The 19,690-nt window shown below is 36.2% G+C and overlaps 1 protein-coding gene across 2 annotated transcripts in view; it reads left to right on the forward strand.

Moving 5' to 3' along the window:
• DNAJC1 (DnaJ heat shock protein family (Hsp40) member C1) overlaps window positions 1-19,690 on the forward strand; it is a 210,500-nt gene that overhangs the window by 98,500 nt on the left and 92,310 nt on the right. For both annotated transcript variants that reach the window (XM_033407847.2, XM_004280941.4), the window contains exon 7: window positions 5,196-5,286. In XM_033407847.2, the coding sequence (XP_033263738.1) occupies window positions 5,196-5,286 (91 nt within the window). The remainder of the gene's footprint in view (window positions 1-5,195; window positions 5,287-19,690) is intronic.

Below are 19,690 nucleotides of genomic sequence, written 5' to 3' on the forward strand. Positions count from 1 at the left end.
TATGAACAGACCAATCACAAGCACTGAAATTGAAACTGTGATTAAAAGTCTTCCAAAAAACAAAAGCCCAGGACCAGATGGCTTCACAGGCAAATTCTGTCAAACATTTAGAGAAGAGCTAACACCTATCCTTCTCAAACTCTTCCTAAATATAGCAGAGGGAGGAACACTCCCAAACTCATTCTACAAGGCCACCATCACCCTGATACCAAAACCAGACAAGATGTCACAAAGAAAACTACATGCCAATATCACTGATGAACTTAGATGCAAAAATCCTCAACAGAATACTAGCAAACAGAATCCAGCAGCACATTAAAAGGATCATACACCATGATCAAGTGGGGTTTATCCCAGGAATGCAAGGATTCTTCAATATACGCAAATCAATCAACGTGATACACCATATTAACAAATTGAAGGAGGAAAACCATATGATCATCTCAATAGATGCAGAAAAAGCTTTTGACAAAATTCAACACCCATTTATGATAAAAACCCTCCAGAAAGTAGGCATAGAGGGAACTTTCCTCAACATAATAAAGGCCATATATGACAAACCCACAGCCAACATCATTCTCAATGGTGAAAACCTGAAACCATTTCCTCCAAGATCAGGAACAAGACAAAGTTGTGCACTCTCACCACTATTATTAGCCACAGCAATCAGAGAAGAAAAAGAAATAAAAGGAATCCAAATCGGAAAAGAAATAAAGCTGTTACTGTTTGCAGATGACATGATACTATACATAGAGAATCCTAAATATGCTACCAGAAAACTACTAGAGCTAATAAATGAATTTGGTAAAGTAGCAGGATACAAAATTAATGCACAGAAATCTCTCACATTCCTATACACTAATGGTGAAAAATCTGAAAATGAAATTAAGAAAACACTCCCATTTACCATTGCAACAAAAAGAATAAAATACCTAGGAATAAACCTACCTAAGGAGACAAAAGACCTGTATGCAGAAAACTATAAGACACTGATGAAAGAAATTAAAGATGATACAAGTAGGTGGAGAGATATACCATGTTCTTGGATTGAAAGAGTCAACATTGTGAAAATGACTCTACTACCCAAAGCAATCTACAGATTCAATGCAATCCCTATCAAACTACCACTGGCATTTTTCACAGAACTAGAACAAAGAATTTCACAATTTGTATGGAAACACAAAAGACCCCAAATAGCCAAAGCAAACTTGAGAAAGAAAAACAGATATGGAGGAATCAGGCTTCCAGACTTCACACTATACTACAAATCTACAGTAATCAAGACAGTATGGTACTAGCACAAAGACAGAAATATAGATCAGTGGAACAGAATAGAAAGCCCAGAGATACACCCACGCACATATGGTCACCTTATCTTTGATAAAGGAGGCAAGAATATACAATGGAGAAAAGACAGCCTCTTCAGTAAGTGGTGCTGGGAAAACTGGACAGCTACATGTAAAAATATGAAATTAGAACACTCCCTAACACCATACACAAAAATATACTCTAAATGGATTAAAGACCTAAATGTAAGGCCAGACACTGTCAAACTCTTAGAGGAAAACATAGGCAGAACACTTTATGACATAAATCACAGCAAGATCCTTTTTGACCGAGCTCCTAGAGAGATGGAAATAAAGCCAAAAATAAACAAATAGGACCTAATGAAACTTAAAAGCTTTTGCACAGCAAAGGAAACCATAAACAGGAAGAAAAGACAACCCTCAAAATGGGAGAAAATATTTGCAAATGAAGCAACTGACAAAGGATTAATCTCCAAAATTTACAAGCAGCTCATGCAGCTCAATTTCAAAAAAACAAAAAGCCCAGTCCAAAAATGGGCAGAAGACCTAAATAGACATTTCTCCAAAGAAGATATACAGACTGCCAACGAACACATGAAAGGATGCTCAACATCACTAATCATTAGAGAAATGCAAATCAAAACTACAATGCTATATCACCTCACACTAGTCAGAATGGCCATCATCAAAACGTCTGCAGACAATAAATGCTGGAGAGGGTGTGGAGAAAAGGGAACCCTTTTGCACTGTTGGTGGGAATGTAAATTGATACAGCCACTATGGAGAACAGTATGGAGGTTCCTTAAAAAACTACAAATAGAACTACCATATGACCCAGCAATCCCACTACTGGGCATATACCCTGAGAAAACCGTAACTCAAAAAGAGTCATGTACCACAATGTTCATTGCAGCTCTATTTACAATAGCCCGGAGGTGGAAACAACCTAAGTGTCCATCATCGGATGAATGGATAAAGAAGATGTGGCACATATATACAATGGAATATTACTCAGCCATAAAAAGAAACAAAATTGAGTTATTTGTAGTGAGGTGGATGGACCTAGAGTCTGTCATACAGAGTGAAGTAAGTCAAAGAGAAAAACAAATACCATATGCTAACACATATATATGGAATCTTAAAAAAAAAAATGTTCATGAAGAACCTAGGGGCAAGACGGGAATAAAGACACAGACCTACTAGAGAATGGACTTGAGGGCACGGGGAGGGGGACGGGTAAGTGTATACAGGGACATATATACACTACCAAATGTAAAATAGATAGCTAATGGGAAGCAGTAGCATAGCATAGGGAGATCAGCTCAGTGCTTTGTGACCAGCTAGAAGGGTGGGATAAGGAGCGCAAAAGGGAGGGAGATGCAAGAGGGAAGAGATATGGGGATATAAAGCAGAAACTAACACACCATTGTAAAGCAGTTATACTCCAATAACAATGTTAAGAAAAAAAAGAAAAAACAAAATAATGTAAATATGGGGACTTCCTTGGTGGTCCAGTGGCTAAGACTCTGCACTCCCAATGTAAGGGGCCCTGGTTCGATCCCTGGTCAGGAGACTAGATCCCGCATGCCTCAACTAAGAGTTTGCGTGCTGCAACTAAAGATCCCACATGCCACAACTAAGAAAATAATAATTAAAAAAATAAAGTAAATATGGGCATGGGAGGATAAGTCAGATGTATGACCTCTGTGCCCTTCAAATTATGCTGTTATTTAGCTGGCCCAGGGCTTGTAGAAATCCTTCTATGGGCTTCCCTGGTGGCGCAATGGTTGAGAATCCGCCTGCTGATGCAGGGGACATGGGTTTGTGCCCCGGTCCAGGAAGATCCCACATGCTGCGGAGCGGCTAGGCTTGTGAGCCATGGCCACTGAGCCTGCGCATCCGGAGCCTGTGCTCCGCAACGGGAGAGGCCACAACAGTGAGAGGCCCGCATACCACCAAAAAAAAAAAAAAAAAAAAAAAGAAATCCTTCTAGAAGAAGTGAGGTAGGAACCTAAAAGTGGGAATGGAAGAAATAAGAGGTATATCTTTATTATATTGATTCAGTAATTTTAGAAGTGCCCTGTCGTTTCCCTAATTAATTATCAAGTAAAAGGGTTCTTTTATAACCCTAAGAAACATAGACCCCAGGAGAAAGCTTAAATTTGAACAGTCATAGCTGAAAAGAGATAATCCCATTCTAGGGTAGGTGTTCATGCATTTACATCTGAATTGAGGTAGAGCCAAGGATTGATTTTGTTCCTTCATTTCCTGCAGAACTAAAATCCTCTCAGACAGGTCTATGATTTATATGCTCTAGGAGTCATACAGTCTGGGAATGTTACTCTAGAGTTATCCTTGATATCTTTTTCTTATTCCACACCAGTCATTCATCAAGCTCTTTTACTTCTTTCTTTACTAGGTTTCTCATATATTTCAGTCTAGCTCAGTTCAAAGAATGCTTATTGAGTGCCTGTTTGATGCTAGATACTGTGCTCTGAGCATACAAGTAACCCTGTCTCAGATTTCTCATTTTCTAGAAGAGAATACAGCATGATACAAGCAACCATAGAAATGGGTTTAAATACAGAAGCAGTATACAGGAGAGAATTACTCTTCCAGGGAAGGTCAGAAAGACTTGCAAAAGAGGTGATGCTTGAATAGGGTTTTCAAGGATGAGTAGGAGTTCTTCAGAGTAATGGTAGGGGAGCAAAATGTTCTAGCTAGAATGCAAAGCATACAGAAAGACATGAAAGCATAGCACAGTGTAGCCTGGCAGCTACAAGTAGTATTGCTATAGAACAGATGGAGTTTGAGTCAAGGGGTGGTGGAAGATTATCTGTTTTTGCTTTTTTCACTGTCAGGATCTTCATATGCCTAGAGCACCAACTTGTTTATCTCCATGTCTGTGATTAAAGGCCTGGTCTTTTTTCGGTACTCTGCTAAAGTCTTACCTATCCTATTTGCCACTCCTTGAGACTTTAGCCACTGTATCTTGACACCTAAGTATTTGCGTATAGTGTGTGTCCTCAATCCTCAACTCTCAGTGGAGTGACAACTTTCACTTGTATCTACATGGTCATAGAAGTTTCACAATCAGATTTGCATATAGTAATTTTGAAAATCTTTTGGAGTTAAGGGACTAATATGAAAATAGTGTTAGTACTTTGTTAGTCACAATAATATAATTTACTATGATATCAAATAATTCAGTTCAGCAAGTGTGTTTTTCTGCTCTCTGTCCATGCATAATACTGAGAAAATATACAATGGAAGAAAACAGGAAGAGGATACATCCCTTTCCTATCTGAGAGTAAAGGCTTTACTTAAACATATTTATACTCATGTAGTTTCTGGCTTTCATTAGTTCTCTAAGATAGAGAAATCGTAGATAACTGCTTATTCAGTTTCTTCTGTTCATCATAAAATTTGAAAGCATAAACGCAGAGGAAGACTACTTATTAAATGAATATACTGCTTTAAATAGTTTTTTTAATATTTATTTTATTTTTATTTATTTATTTTCCTTATTTTTTTGGCTGCATCGGGTCTTAGTTGCAGCATACAGGATCTTCCATTATGGCTTCCTTGCAGCACGCGGGTTTCTCTCTAGTTGTGGCGTGCAGATTTTCTCTTCTCTAGTTGTGGTGCACGGGCTCCAGGGAGCGTGGGCTCTGTAGTTTGCGGCCTGTGGGCTCTCTCGTTGAGGTGTGCAAGCTTAGTAGTTGTGGTGCGCAGGCTTAGTTGCCCCGCAGCATGTGGGATCTTAGTTCCCCAGCCAGGCATTGAACCCGCGTCCCTGAATACACTGCTTTAAATTGAAGTTATGTGGAAAATACCATCAAAGCAAACTGACTTCTATGTTAATTTATTTGTTACTTCTTTTTTCAGGATGCTGGGCAGTTTTATGCTAAATATAAAGAAACAAGATTGAAGGAAAAGGAAGATGCATTGACTAGAGCCGAACTTGAAACACTTCAAAGTGAGTTTTAAACATTTTCTTACTGTATTAACTATATTATATAAAACTGATTATTTAAATTTGGATTTTCCCTTAAATTCAATAGTAATTAAATTTTCTGTGCTTTCTTTGCTACTCTGTAAATGGAGTTACTTGTACTTAATATACTATATGTGGAAAATACTATATTAGTAATTTCTGAACCACCCACAGCTCAATATCAGGAGGGGTAAAATTAACATGGGGTCATATAGTTCCTTTAATCTGAGAGGCATCCAAAATCTAGAAAGTCCTTAAATACTCCAGTGCTGCAGTTGTCATTGATATTTAGTGCTGAGTCTATCCAGTTGATCCCCAGCTTGCTGTATTACAGTAGTAAACAGGAAACCTGAAAATGTCGATGATTTTTGTTTTGAAAGCCTTTGTTTCGTTTGTATTATTGTTATATAACATGAAAAACCTTGGCTAAAGTGTCAGTATGTTGAAATCTTCCATTGAACACTAAAGACAGCTCTTGCTGATTTTAGGAAAAGTTGAACATACTATTAAGACATTTTACCAGCCCTGGTCTTTTTGTCTAAGTTTGTATATCTACATCTTTCCCACACGTATACGTTCTGTCCCTTTACGTTGCTTTATCTTTATCCAGAGCATTTAACGCTACTTAACTTTAATTTATATATTCATTTTGTTTACTCTCTGGTCCCCCCAATAGAATGTAAGCTTCATGAGGGTAAGGACTTTATCTGTTTTGTTCACTGTTATGACTATACAAGGACCTTAAAGAGTCCCTGGCACATAGTAGGTTCTCAGGAGGTAATTGTTGACTGAATTCATGGAGGTGAAGTCTATTTTTTAAAAAATTCCAATATGAATGTTTTTGGTTCAGACTTCATTTCTGAATGCTATGCATGGTACCAATCTGGGCACAGAAGACAGTGTAAACACCCTTAATACCTGGTCACTTCACGCCTATAAATGTATATAAATACACAGCATGTGTAGTTTAGAAAACAACTTGTGTGCTTTTAAGGGTATACAGTAAAAGCTTTTCTGCAGCGCATAGAAGTCATTTAGCCAAATCAAACTGGAAAAGAGCAACTGTGGTATTAGTATACCACGCATTCGGTTCACACTTTCAGTATATACAGAAAAATGGTCATGGCCATTTCCCTTCATATACTGAAAGTCTAGCTTTCTGTCTGTACCCTGACGCTGACCATGGTTTGAGAATAGAGGAGAATTATGTTCTCTCCAAACCCAAAGAGTACACTGCTACTACCTAAATGTGTGACTTTGAGGGTTTTACTTTCCTTATCTGTCAGAAAAACATGTTGGACCAGATGATCCCAGTATTAGTTTTCTATTTTTGTGCTAACAAATGGCCACAAATTTAGTGGCTGAAACACAAATGTATTATCTTACAGTTGTATGGCTCAGAGTCTGACATGAGTCTCGCTGGGCTAAAATCAAGGTTATCAAGCAAGGCTGCATTCCTTTTCCAGCTTCTAGAGGCCTTCCACACTCCTTGGATCTTGGCCCCCTTCCTCTTTCTTCAGATCCAGCAATGTTTCATCTCTCTGACTCTTCTGTTGTCACATCTCTGGCTGATCATAACTGGGAAAAGCTCTCTGCTTTTAAGGACTTGTGATTAGATTGGGCCAACTTGGATAATTCAAGATAGTCTCCTATCTCAAGCTTAATCACATCTACAGAGTCTCTTTTGCCATGTAAGGTAAAATATTCCCAGGTTCTGGGGATTAGAACATGGTCATGGTTAGGGGACCATTTTTTTGCCTTATACAACCTTCAGGTGTCTGGGCAGCTTTAGAACAGGGACTTTCTTTTTCATCTTTGTGTCTGCAGCATTGAATATAGTGTCCTGGCACAGAGTAAATGTTTAATAAATGGATGAATGACTAAATATATGAATTAATATAATCCCATGAATATTAATGAGCATTAATATTAGTGAAGAAGAAAACAAACTTACGGTTACCGGAGGGAAAGGGGTGGGGAGGGATAAATTGGGAGATTGGGATTGACATATACACACTGCTCTATATAAAACAGATAATAAGGACCTACTGTTTAGCACAGGGAACTCTTCTCAATACTCTGTAATGACCTATATGGGAAAAGAATCTAAAGAAGAGTGGATATATGTATATGTATAGCTGATTCACTTTGCTGTACAGCAGAAACTAACACAGCATTTTAAATCAATACTCCAATAAAAAAATAAAGTTTCAACAGTTACAAACACAAAATAATATTCAGATAAACTATATCATTGTTTAAAGCAGACTTCTGTTTAAGAGGGAAAGTTTAGGATGTTAGAGAATTACGTATTAAGGTTGACTGATGTGTGTTTTGCAGAGCAGGGTAAGGGTGGACAAATGATTATTATTGTTATTTTAAACCAAAGATTGAAACAGAAGTTGATGTTAGAGCAATTGTTGAAATAGTTTTAATGAAATTGAATAAATCAATGAATAAATGAAACTTTAAATGTAATTTTTATATAATTGTTACTTTTAAGTAAAACTGTTACATAAAAATTTTCTAAGCCTTTTAAGACTAGTCAAAAGGAGCAGGGGGAAGGGGCTTCCCTGGTGGCGCAGTGGTTGAGAGTCTGCCTGCCGATGCAGGGGACACGGGTTCGTGCCCTGGTCCTGGAAGATTCCACATGCCGCGGAGCGGCTGGGCCCGTGAGCCATGGCCGCTGAGCCTGTGCGTCCGGAGCCTGTGCTCTGCAACGGGAGAGGCCACAACAGTGAGAGGCCCGCGTACCGCAAAAAAAAAAAAAAAAAAAAAAAGGAGGGGGGGGAATGACATTTACAAGAAAAGAGAAAAATATCAAACTAAACCAAAATTTACCTGTAGAGGCAGTATGAATACACTAATTTCATTGCTTTCATAGTCATGTTTTCATGACTATTTTTCCAAAATTGTTTAGAGACTTTTGTTCTGCCTAAGAATTTGATAATAATTCTCAAGCAGATTTGATAATGCTCTTTTAAAAAAATTTTTTTTAATTTTTATTTTTAAATTGAAGTAGAGTTGTTTTACAGTGTTTCAGTTATACAGCAAAGTTATTCAGCTACACATATACATACATGTCTATTCTTTTTAAGATTCTTTTCCATTACAGGTTATTATAAGGTATTTAATACAGTTCCTTGTGCTATACAGGAGGTCCTTGTTGTTTATCTATTTTATATATAGAGGTGTATATCTGTTCATCTCAAAGACCAAATTTATCCCTCTCTCTCTTTCCCCCCGCTAACTGTAAGTTTTTCTATGTCTGGGAGTCTCTTTCTGTTTTGTAAATAAGTTCATTTGTATCATTTTCTTTAGATTCCACATATAAGTGGTATCATATGATATTCGTTATAATAATTTGTTATTATTTAATAAAAATATTGTGTAAAGAAACATTAATTTTAAAATAGGTAAGTATCTGAAAACTCTGTATGCCAGCAAAAATGTGTGATAGTCTTCTAAAAAGTTGGAAAATTCATTACTAGCTTATGGTTTCTTGAAACTGAAAATGAGGAAATTAATTGCCAGAAACTTTATTAAAACCAATACTCATCCTAGGCTCTGAGTAATAAGACTTCTGTCGCTCATGTTTTGATATCAGTAGTATATTTAGAAAAGGTGATGGTATCAACATTAAGAATGTTAAAGAACAGTCACATTACTCTTAATAACGTCAAAAGCTGTCATGTATTTTTAAATGTAGTCTCTAATGGTTACATGCAAAGAATCTTTTAATTAATTTTGTTAACTTCATTACAGTGTTCTACATTGTATACTTTAGAACTAATACATAAAGGCCCCAGATCCCCCAGTGTGCATTTCATTTGCCCCCATCCTTCTTAATTTTAAAGACCATCATTGGAATACTGAGTTCATAATAACATTTCCATCTGCTTAATTGAGTAAATTCATCTCATGCAGATTAACAATAGCTATTTTATGCTGCCTGTTTTTCATGACCTAATTGCTAATCTGCCCTCAAGTCTATTTGCTTTACTGCTGAGATTGTGCAGAGTCCTCTAAGAGCTACACTAGAACTACACTGAGTAGGGTGTGGTGGTGTTACTTGCTGAAATGGTATTTTAGGGGGGAAATCTGAAAAAGGGTAATTTCTTAAAAATAAATATCATTCTTCTGGAAAGTCTTTATGGAAAAAAATGTGATGATTTATTTGGAAATTTTTGAGCATTTCTTTCTTTATTATAAACTTTTAATCAATTTTATGTTTTAGGTTTAAATCCAAGTTGAATATTTATAAATATAAGACTTTTTCAGTGTTAATAATATTTTTATACATTCTCTAATTGTATGAGTTTTAATCTAAGTCAATAGATGTGAGTTCTAAGTACTATAATGAAACAGCCCATATTGTGAATGGAAAAAAATGAGTTATTTTATGAAGAAGTTGATTGTAAAGGTTAAAATTTGAATAGAGAAAAGAGGGGAGGAAGGGTAGAAGGAAAACGCAATATTTCCCTTTTTTACTGTGTACTTTATATGAGTTAAGAACAAAAGCAAAATCAAATAATCAAAACCCTACTGTCAAGTACTTCTTTTTTGTGTACAGAGATAATCATTCCAGACATTATATTTTCTTCTTGTTGTGTGGTCCCCACTCCATGCCCCCGTGATGGCCTAAGTAGGGGTGCCAAGGGGACAGTAAGAACATGGTAGACAGAATATATCTCTTTAGGGTGGCAGGCTGGGAAAACATTCACCTTCCCTAAGGTAATGGAAGACTGGTTTTCTAGAAAACTTAGGTTCATGAGGAAAGGAGTTGCTAGTGCTGATTTGTAAGCTAATTCAGGGCTTGATGGAGAAGGAGGTCAAAGGAGGTAGGGCAGATGTAATCCCAATGGGTTCGAACATTTTTCCTTTGGTAATATAGGGTGCTCATGGATGGGAGATTACTCTCTGAGATAATTTATGAAAAGGCATATGACACATCACTAGCTCCAGTACATTTGGAAACATGACCAAATAGAAACTCTGTACCTTAACTTATTATATAGTGAAACCTGATAGGAACCCTAGCCCCAAGAGTTTATATGTAGGCAAAGAATATCTTTAAAATAGTATTATTTCCTACGTACCTTGTTCTAATAACAATGGAATGTGAATTTTTAAAATCATATAGCTCAAATACAAATTACAGTTGCTTCGATATTTCATAATCATAATGCTGTGATGCTTAAATATAATGCAATCTCAGTTTTCTCACTGAAATGATTCAAAAAAGCATTTATTCAATTTAATATATAAACAATTATGGCTATAGATTAACTGGTCAAATTTCAACTAAAATTTTACTTACTAATCTGGAAATGAGTACCTATTTAATGTAACTGTATATAAAATGATACATCACTTTATAAGATCCACGCAGGCAGGTATTTTCGTCTCTCTTGTTTATAGTCATAACCCCAGCACCTAGAATAATGCCAGGCATGTGGTAGCTCCTCAGTAACTATTAATTGAATGAATTAATGAATTTAGAAATACCGTATTGCTCTTTTCTACTTCATACTTCTTAAAGCAATTTATTTAAACTCTTCAGTAACATTTTTGACAAGAGGATTCCTGTCATCAGTAAAACTACTTTTTGAGTCATCAACACAGAGTAAATCATCTTTATTTCCATATATAATGAGGTATGATCTTTTTGATTCCATGTATGAGACTGACAGTGAAAATTTTATTCCAAGTCACAATTCATCTAATACTAGGATTTTTTCCTTTTTTTAAAATATATGATTGTTACAATAAAACCAATGTATTGCTTTATCCCCTCAATAATTTTCATTGTGGTAAAATATACGTAACAAAATTTACCATCTTAACCATTTCTAAGTACAGCAGAGTTCAGTGGTATTAAATATATTCATAATGTACAACCATTACCCCCCTCCATCTCCCATAGCTCTTTTCATCTTGCAAAACTGAAACTGTACCCATTAAATAATAACTCCCCATTCTCACCTCCACCCACCCTGTGGCAACCACTGTTCTGTGATTTCAGCTACTCTAAGTATCTCACATAAGTCTAATCATACAGTATTTATCTTTTTGTGATTGGCTTATTTCACTTTGCATAATGTCCTCAAGATTCATCCATGTTGTGGCATATGTCAGAATTTCCTTCCTTTTTAAGGCTGAATAATATTCCATTGTATGTATATACCACATTTTGTTTATCCATTCATCTGTCAATGAACACTTGGGTTGCTTCCACTTTTTAGCTGTTGTGCATACTACTACTGTGAACTTGGGTGTACAGATATCTCTTTGAGTCCCTGGTTTCAGCTCTTCTGGATATATATCCAGAAGTGGAATTGCTGGATCATATGATAATTCTATTTTTACTTTTTTTTAGGAACCTCCATAATGTTTTCCATAGCACTGTACCATTTTACATTCTCACCAACAGTGCACAGAGTTCCAGTTTCTCCATATCCTTGCCAATGCTTTTTATTTTCTGGGGATTTTGTGTGTGTGTGTGTGTGTGTGTGTGTGTGTGTGTTTCCTATAGCCATCCTATTGCGTGTTTCTTTGGAGAAATTACTATTCAAGCCCTGTACCCAATTTTGAATCAGATTGTTTGTTGTTGAGTTTTAGAAGTTTTCCATATATTCTGTATATTATTCCTTATCAGATACATGATTTGCAAATATTTTCTCCTATTGGTTGCCTTTTTACTCTGTTGATATTCTCTTTTGATGCACAAAATTTTTTAATCTTAATGAAGTCTAATTTGTCTATTTTTTCTTTCATTGCCTGTGCCTTTGGTGTCATATCAAAGAAATCATTGCCAAATCCAGTGTCATGAAGCTTTTGCCCTATATTTTCTTGGAAGACCTTTAGAGTTTTAGTTCTTAGACTTAGGTAATTGATCCATTTTGAGTTAGTTTTTATATATGGTGTTGGGTAAGGGTCCAACTTCTTTATTTTCACATGGTATCTAGCTTTCCCAGCACTATTTGCCTAACTGTTGCTATTTTTGTTTTAATTTTTCTTTCTTTTAAAATTTTGGCTGTGCCGTGCAGCTTGTAGGATCTCAGGTCCCTGACCAGGGATTGAACCCAGGTCACAGCAGTGAAAGTGCCAAATACTAACCAGTAGACCACCAGGGAACTCCCATGAACTGTTGCTTTTCTATTTAACTTTTTACTTTGAAATAATTATAGATTCATAGGAAGTTGCAAAGATAGTACAGAGAGGTCCCATGTACCCTCCTCTCAGTTTCCCCCATTGGTTATCTTATATAAGTATAGTATAATATCAAAACTAGGAACTGACATTGATAGAAAATGTATGTATAGTTCTCTGCCATTTTATCACATGCTTGTATTAATGTAGCCACCACCCCAATTATCCACTACTGATGATAAAGCAGTTTGTGATGATAAAGCATCACAACCATCACCTTCTCCCATCCCCCCATTATCCCTAACACCTGGCAATTACTAATCTATTTTTCATCTGTCTAACATTGTAATTTTGACTGTATGATTTAGAGAACGTGAATTCGAGAACCATACAGTGTGTGACCTTTTGAGACTGGCATTTTTCACTCATTGTATTGCCTTTGGGATTTATCCAAGTTGTTCCATGTGTCAGTAATTCATTTCCTTTTATTAATGAATAATATTCCATAGTATGGATGTACCACCGTTTGTTTAACCATTCACCTATTGTAGGACATTTTGGTGGTTTATGGTTTTTGACCGTTACAAATAAGGCTGCTATGAACAGTCATATGTAAATTTTTGTGTGAACCCAGAAGTGCAATTGCTGGGTCATATGATAAGTTTATGTTTAGAATTTTAAGAAATTGCCAAACTATTTTCCAGAGTTCCCGTACCATGTTATACTCCTACCAGCATTGTATGAGAGATTTAGGCTCTTTGCAGCCTCACCAGAATTTGATATTCTCACTATTTTTTATTTTAGCTATTCTGATAAGGTGTGTAGAGATATCTCACCATGGTCTTAACTTGCATTTTCCTAATGGATAGGGATGTTGAAACATCTTTTCACGTGCTTATTTGCCACGTGTATATCGTCTCCAGTAAAATCTTTCTTCATGCCTTTGGCTTGTTTTCTAATTGGATTTTTATTTTTACTATTAAGTTTTAAGAATCCTTCATATATATGTTCTAGATATGATTCCTCTTTTAGATATGTGGTTTATAAATATGAAATCTTGATTATTGCAGCTCTACAATAATCTCAAAATTAGGTAGAGTGATTCTTCCCACTTTCTTCTTCTTTTTCAAAATGTTTTAGTTATTCTAGTTCCTTTGCCTTTCCGTGTAAGTTTTAGGGTAATCTTGTGTGTATCTACAAAAAAAATCTTGCTGGAATTTTGATACGAATTACGTTAAACTTGTATATCAATTTGGGGAGGATTGACCTATTTACTGTGTTGAACATATCTCTTCATTTATTTATATCTTCATTAATTTCTTTAGTGTTTTGTAGTTTTTAGCTTACAAATCATGTATGTATCTTCCTAGATTTACATCTGTTTCTTTTTTTTTATTTTGAGTGATTAAATGGTATTGGGTTTTTAATTTCAGTCTCCAAATGTTTACTTTAAGTAAAGAAATTCAGTTGAATTTTGTATGTAGATATTGTATCCTGCACCTTTTCGGATTTACGTATTAGTTCTAGGAATTTTTATGTAGATTCTTTGCATTTTCTATGTAGATCGTCATGTCAGTATGACAATAGGGATAATTTTATTTTTTTCCTTTTTAACTTGTATGCATTGTATTTCCTTTTCATGCCGTATTTTGCTATCTAGAACTTCCAGAACTATGTTGAACATGAGTGGGGAGACAGGGCATCCTTCCTCTGTTCTAAACCTTAGGGGGGAAGCATTTAGTGTTATACCATTAAGTAGGGTGTTAGCGGTATGGTTTTTTGTTGTTGTTGTTGTTTAACATCTTTATTGGGGTATAATTGCTTTACAATGGTGTGTTAGTTTCTGCTTTATAACAAAGTGAATCAGATATACATATACATATGTTCCCATATCTCTTCCCTCTTGCGTCTCCCTCCCTCCCACCCTCCCTATCCCACCCCTCCAGGCGGTCACAAAGCATCGAGCCGATATCCCTGTGCCATGTGGCTGCTTCCCACTAGCTATCTACCTTACGTTTGTTAGTGTATATATGTACATGACTCCCTCTCGCTCTGTCACAGCTCACCCTTCCCCCTCCCCATATCCTCAAGTCTGTTCTCCAGTAGGTCTGTGTCTTTATTCCTGTCTTACCCCTAGGTTCTTCATGACATTTTTTTTCTTAAATTCCATATATATGTGTTAGCATACGGTACTTGTCTTTTTCTTTCTGACTTACTTCACTCTGTATGACAGACTCTAGGTCTATCCACCTCATTACAAATAGCTCAATTTCGTTTCTTTTTATGGCTGAGTAATATTCCATTGTATATATGTGCCACATCTTCTTTATCCATTCATCTGATGATGGGCACTTAGGTTGTTTCCATCTCCGGGCTATTGTAAATAGAGCTGCAATGAACATTTTGGTACGTGACTCTTTTTGAATTTTGGTTTTCTCCACCCTCTCCAGCATTTATTGTTTCTAGATTTTTTGATGATGGCCATTCTGACTGGTGTGAGATGATATCTCATTGTAGTTTTGATTTGCATTTCTCTAATGATTAATGATATTCAGCATTCTTTCATGTGTTTGTTGGCAGTCTATATCTTCTTTGGAGAAATGTCTATTTAGGTCTTCTGCCCATTTTTGGATTGGGTTGTTTGTTTTCTTGTTATTGAGCTGCATGAGCTGCTTGTAAATTTTGGAGATTAATCCTTTGTCAGTTGCTTCATTTGCAAATATTTTCTCCCATTCTGAGGGTTGTCTTTTGGTCTTGTTTATGGTTTCCTTTGCTGTGCAAAAGCTTTGAAGTTTCATTAGGTCCCATTTGTTTATTTTTGTTTTTATTTCCATTTCTCTAGGAGGTGGGTCAGAAAGGATCTTGCTGTGATTTATATGTCATAGAGTGTTCTGCCTATGTTTTCCTCTAAGAGTTTGATAGTTTCTGGCCTTACATTTAGGTCTTTAATCCATTTTGAGCTTATTTTTGTGTATGGTGTTAGGGAGTGATGTAATCTCATACTTTTACATGTACCTGTCCAGTTTTCCCAGCACCACTTATTGAAGAGGCTGTCCTTTCTCCACTGTACATTCCTGCCACCTTTATCAAAGATAAGGTGTCCATATGTGTGTGGGTTTATCTCTGGGCTTTCTATCCTGTTCCATTGATCTATCTTTCTGTTTTTGTGCCAGTACCATACCGTCTTGATTACTGTAGCTTTGTAGTATAGTCTGAAGTCAGGGAGCCTGATTCCTCCAGCTCCATTCTCAAGATTGCTTTGGCTATTCGGGGTCTTTTGTGTTTCCATACAAATTGCGAAATTTTTTGTTCTAATTCTGTGAAAAATGCCAGTGGTAGTTTGATAGGGATTGCATTGAATCTATAGATTGCTTTGGGTAGTAGAGTCATTTTCACAATGTTGATTCTTCCAATCCAAGAACATGGTATATCTCTCCATCTATTTGTATCATCTTTAATTTCTTTCATCAGTGTCTTATAATTTTCTGCATACAGGTGTTTTGTCTCGTTAGATAGGTTTATTCCTAGATATTTTATTCTTTTTGTTGCAATGGTAAATGGGAGTGTTTTCTTGATTTCACTTTAAGATTTTTCATCATGAGTATATAGGAATGCCAGAGATTTCTGTGCATTAATTTTGTATCCTGCTACTTTACCAAATTCATTGATTAGCTCTAGTAGTTTTCTGGTAGCATCTTTAGGATTCTCTATGTATAGTATCATGTCATCTGCAAACAGTGACAGCTTTACTTCTTCTTTTCCGATTTGGATTCCTTTTATTTCCTTTCCTTCTCTGATTGCTGTGGCTAAAACTTCCAAAACTATATTGAATAAGAGTGGTGAGAGTGGGCAACCTTGTCTTCTTCCTGATCTTAGTGGAAATGCTTTCAGTTTTTCACCATTGAGAATGATGTTGGCTGTGGGCTTGTCATATATGGCCTTTATTATGTTGAGGAAAGTTCCCTCTATGCCTACTTTCTGCAGGGTTTTTATCATAAATGAGTGTTGAATTTTGTCAAAAGCTTTCTCTGCATCTATTGAGATGATCATATGGTTTTTCTCCTTCAATTTGTTAATATGGTGTATCACATTGATTGATTTGCGTATATTGAAGAATCCTTGCATTCCTGGAATAAACCCCACTTGATCATGGTGTATGATCCTTTTAATGTGCTGTTGGATTCTGTTTGCTAGTATTCTGTTGAGGATTTTTGCATCTATGTTCATCAGTGATATTGGCCTGTAGTTTTCTTTCTTTGTGACATCCTTGTCTGGTTTTGCTATCAAGGTGATGGTGGCCTCGTAGAAGGAATTTGGGAGTGTTCCTCCCTCTGCTATATTTTGGAAGAGTTTGAGAAGGATAGGTGTTAGCTCTTCTCTAAATGTTTGATAGAATTCGCCTGTGAAGCCATCTGGTCCTGGGCTTTTGTTTTTTGGAAGATTTTTAATCACAGTTTCAATTTCAGTGCTTGTGATTGGTCTGTTCATATTTTCTATTTCTTCCTGATTCAGTCTTGGCAGATTGTGCATTTCTAAGAATTTGTCCATTTCTTCCAGATTGTCCATTTTATTGGCATAGAGTTGCTTGTAATCTCTCATGATCTTTTGTATTTCTGCAGTGTCAGTTGTTACTTCTCCTTTTTCATTTCTAATTCTATTGATTTGAGTCTTCTCCCTTTTTTCTTGATGAGTCTGGCTAGTGGTTTATCTATTTTGTTTATCTTCTCAAAGAACCAGCTTTTAGTTTTATTGATCTTTGCTATTGTTTCCTTCATTTCTTTTTCATTTATTTCTGATCTGATTTTTATGATTTCTTTCCTTCTGCTAGCTTTGGGGGTTTTTTATTCTTCTTTCTCTAATTGCTTTAGGTGCAAGGTTAGGTTGTTTATTCGAGATGTTTCCTGCTTCTTAAGGTGGGCTTGTATTGCTATAAACTTCCCCCTTAGAACTGCTTTTGCTGCATCCCATAGGTTTTGGGTCGTTGTGTCCCCATTGTCATTTGTTTCTAGGTATTTTTTTATTTCCTCTTCGATTTCTTCAGTGATCACTTCATTATTAAGTAGTGTATTTTTTAGCCTCTATGTGTTTGTATTTTTTTTTTTTTTTTTTGCGGTATGTGGGCCTCTCACTGTTGTGGCCTCTCCCGTTGAGGAGCACAGGCTCCGGACGCGCAGGCTCAGCGGCCATGGCTCACGGGCCCAGCCGCTCCGCGGCATGTGGGATCCTCCCGGACCAGGGCACGAACCCGCGTCCCCTGCATCAGCAGGCGGACTCCCAACCACTGCACCACCAGGGAAGCCCATGTGTTTGTATTTTTTACAGATCTTTTCCTGTAATTGATATCTAGTCTCATGGCGTTGTGGTTGGAAAAGATACTTGATACAATTTCAATTTTCTTAAATTTACCAAGGCTTGATTTGTGACCCAAGATATGATCTATCCTGGAGAATGTTCCATGAGCACTTGAGAAAAATGTGTATTGTGTTGTTTTTGAATGGAGTGTCCTATAAATATCAATTAAGTCCATCTTGTTTAATGTATCATTTAAAGTTTGTGTTTCCTTATTTATTTTCATTTTGGATGATCTGTCCATGGGTGAAATTGGGGTGTTAAAGTCCCCTACTATGAATGTGTTACTGTCAATTTCCCCTTTTATGGCTGTTAGTATTTGCCTTATGTATTGAGGTGCTAGCCGTATGTTTTTTATAGATGCCCTATATGAAGTTAAGGAAGTTTCCCTCTGTTCCTAGTTTTCTGAGTTTTTCATCATGACTGGGTGTTGAATTTTGTTAAATTTTTGTTACCTTTTTTCCATCTATTAATATGATCATGTGATATTTCCTCTTTGGCCTGTTAATGTTGTGGATTACACTGATTGAATTTTGAATATGGAACCACACTTGCACCCCCCCGCAGTAAATACCATGATGGTATATAATTCTTTTTATATATTGCTGAATTCTCTTTGCACATATTTTGTGAAGGATTTTTGCATCTATATTCATGAGAGATACTGGTCTATAGTTTTCTCTTTTTGTACTGTCTTTGTATGATTTCAGTATCAGGGTGCCCCCATATAATGAATTGGGAAGTCTTCTCTTCTATTTTCTGAAAGAAGCTGTGTAGAATTGGTGTTAATTCTTTAAACATTTGGTAGAATTCTCTAGTGAAGCCATCTAGGCCTGGATATTTCTTTTTGACAGTTTTTAAATTATAAATTAAATTTCCTTTATAAATACAAGGCTATTCAAATATCTTATTTCATATATCTATTTAATGATTGAATTAAGGTAGTTTGTATTTTTCAAGCAGTTGGTCAGCTTCACCCAAATTGTCAAATTTGTGTGTTTAGCGTTGTTCACTTTATTATCCTTTTGATGTCTGCATGTCCTGTGGTGATTTCTCCAGTTTCAGTGCTAAAATACTGCTAACTTCTGTTTTCTCACTTTTTTGGTCAGTTTTCCAGATGTATATCAGTTTTATTGATCTTTTCAAAGATCCAGTTCCTTGTTTCATTGATTTTTCTCTATTGCTTTTCTTTTCAGTTTCATTGATTTTTGTTCTCATTTTTATTATTTTCTTTCTTCTGCTTGCTTTGGGCATCTTTTGGGTAAATTCCTTTGCTCTGAATTCTATTTACCTAATATTAATTAGCTACTCCTGCTTTCTTTTGATTAATGTTTTGATTAATTTGTAATAAGTTTCTTGTAGATAGCATATACATAGGTCCTGGTTTTTCATCCACTGTACCAATCTTTATCTTTTAATTGGTGTATTTAGACCATTTGCCTGTAATGTAGTTATTGATATATTAGGGCTTAAGTGTGCCATTTTATTTTTTGTTTTCTATTTGTTCTGTTTTCTTCTTTCTGCTTTCTTGTGTAGGTTACTCGAATGTTTTTCTTTTTAGAATTCCATTTGAATTTATCTATAGTGTTGTTGTTGTTTTTTTTTTTTTTTTTGCGGTATGCGGGCCTCTCACTGTTGTGGCCTCTCCCGTTGTGGAGCACAGACTCTGGACGCGCAGGCTCAGCGGCCATGGCTCATGGCGCAGCTGCTCCACAGCATGTGGGATCCTCCCAGACCGGGGCATGAACCCGTGTCCCCTGCATCGGCAGGCGGACTCTCAACCACTGCGCCACCAGGGAAGCCCTATAGTGTTTTTTTAATATATTATTTTGTATAGCGTTTTTAGTGGGTGCTCTAGGTATTATGTTATACATACATAACTTAT

Source organism: Orcinus orca, chromosome 2 (genome assembly GCF_937001465.1).
Source record: "Orcinus orca chromosome 2, mOrcOrc1.1, whole genome shotgun sequence".
NCBI classification, from domain to species: Eukaryota; Metazoa; Chordata; class Mammalia; order Artiodactyla; family Delphinidae; genus Orcinus; species Orcinus orca.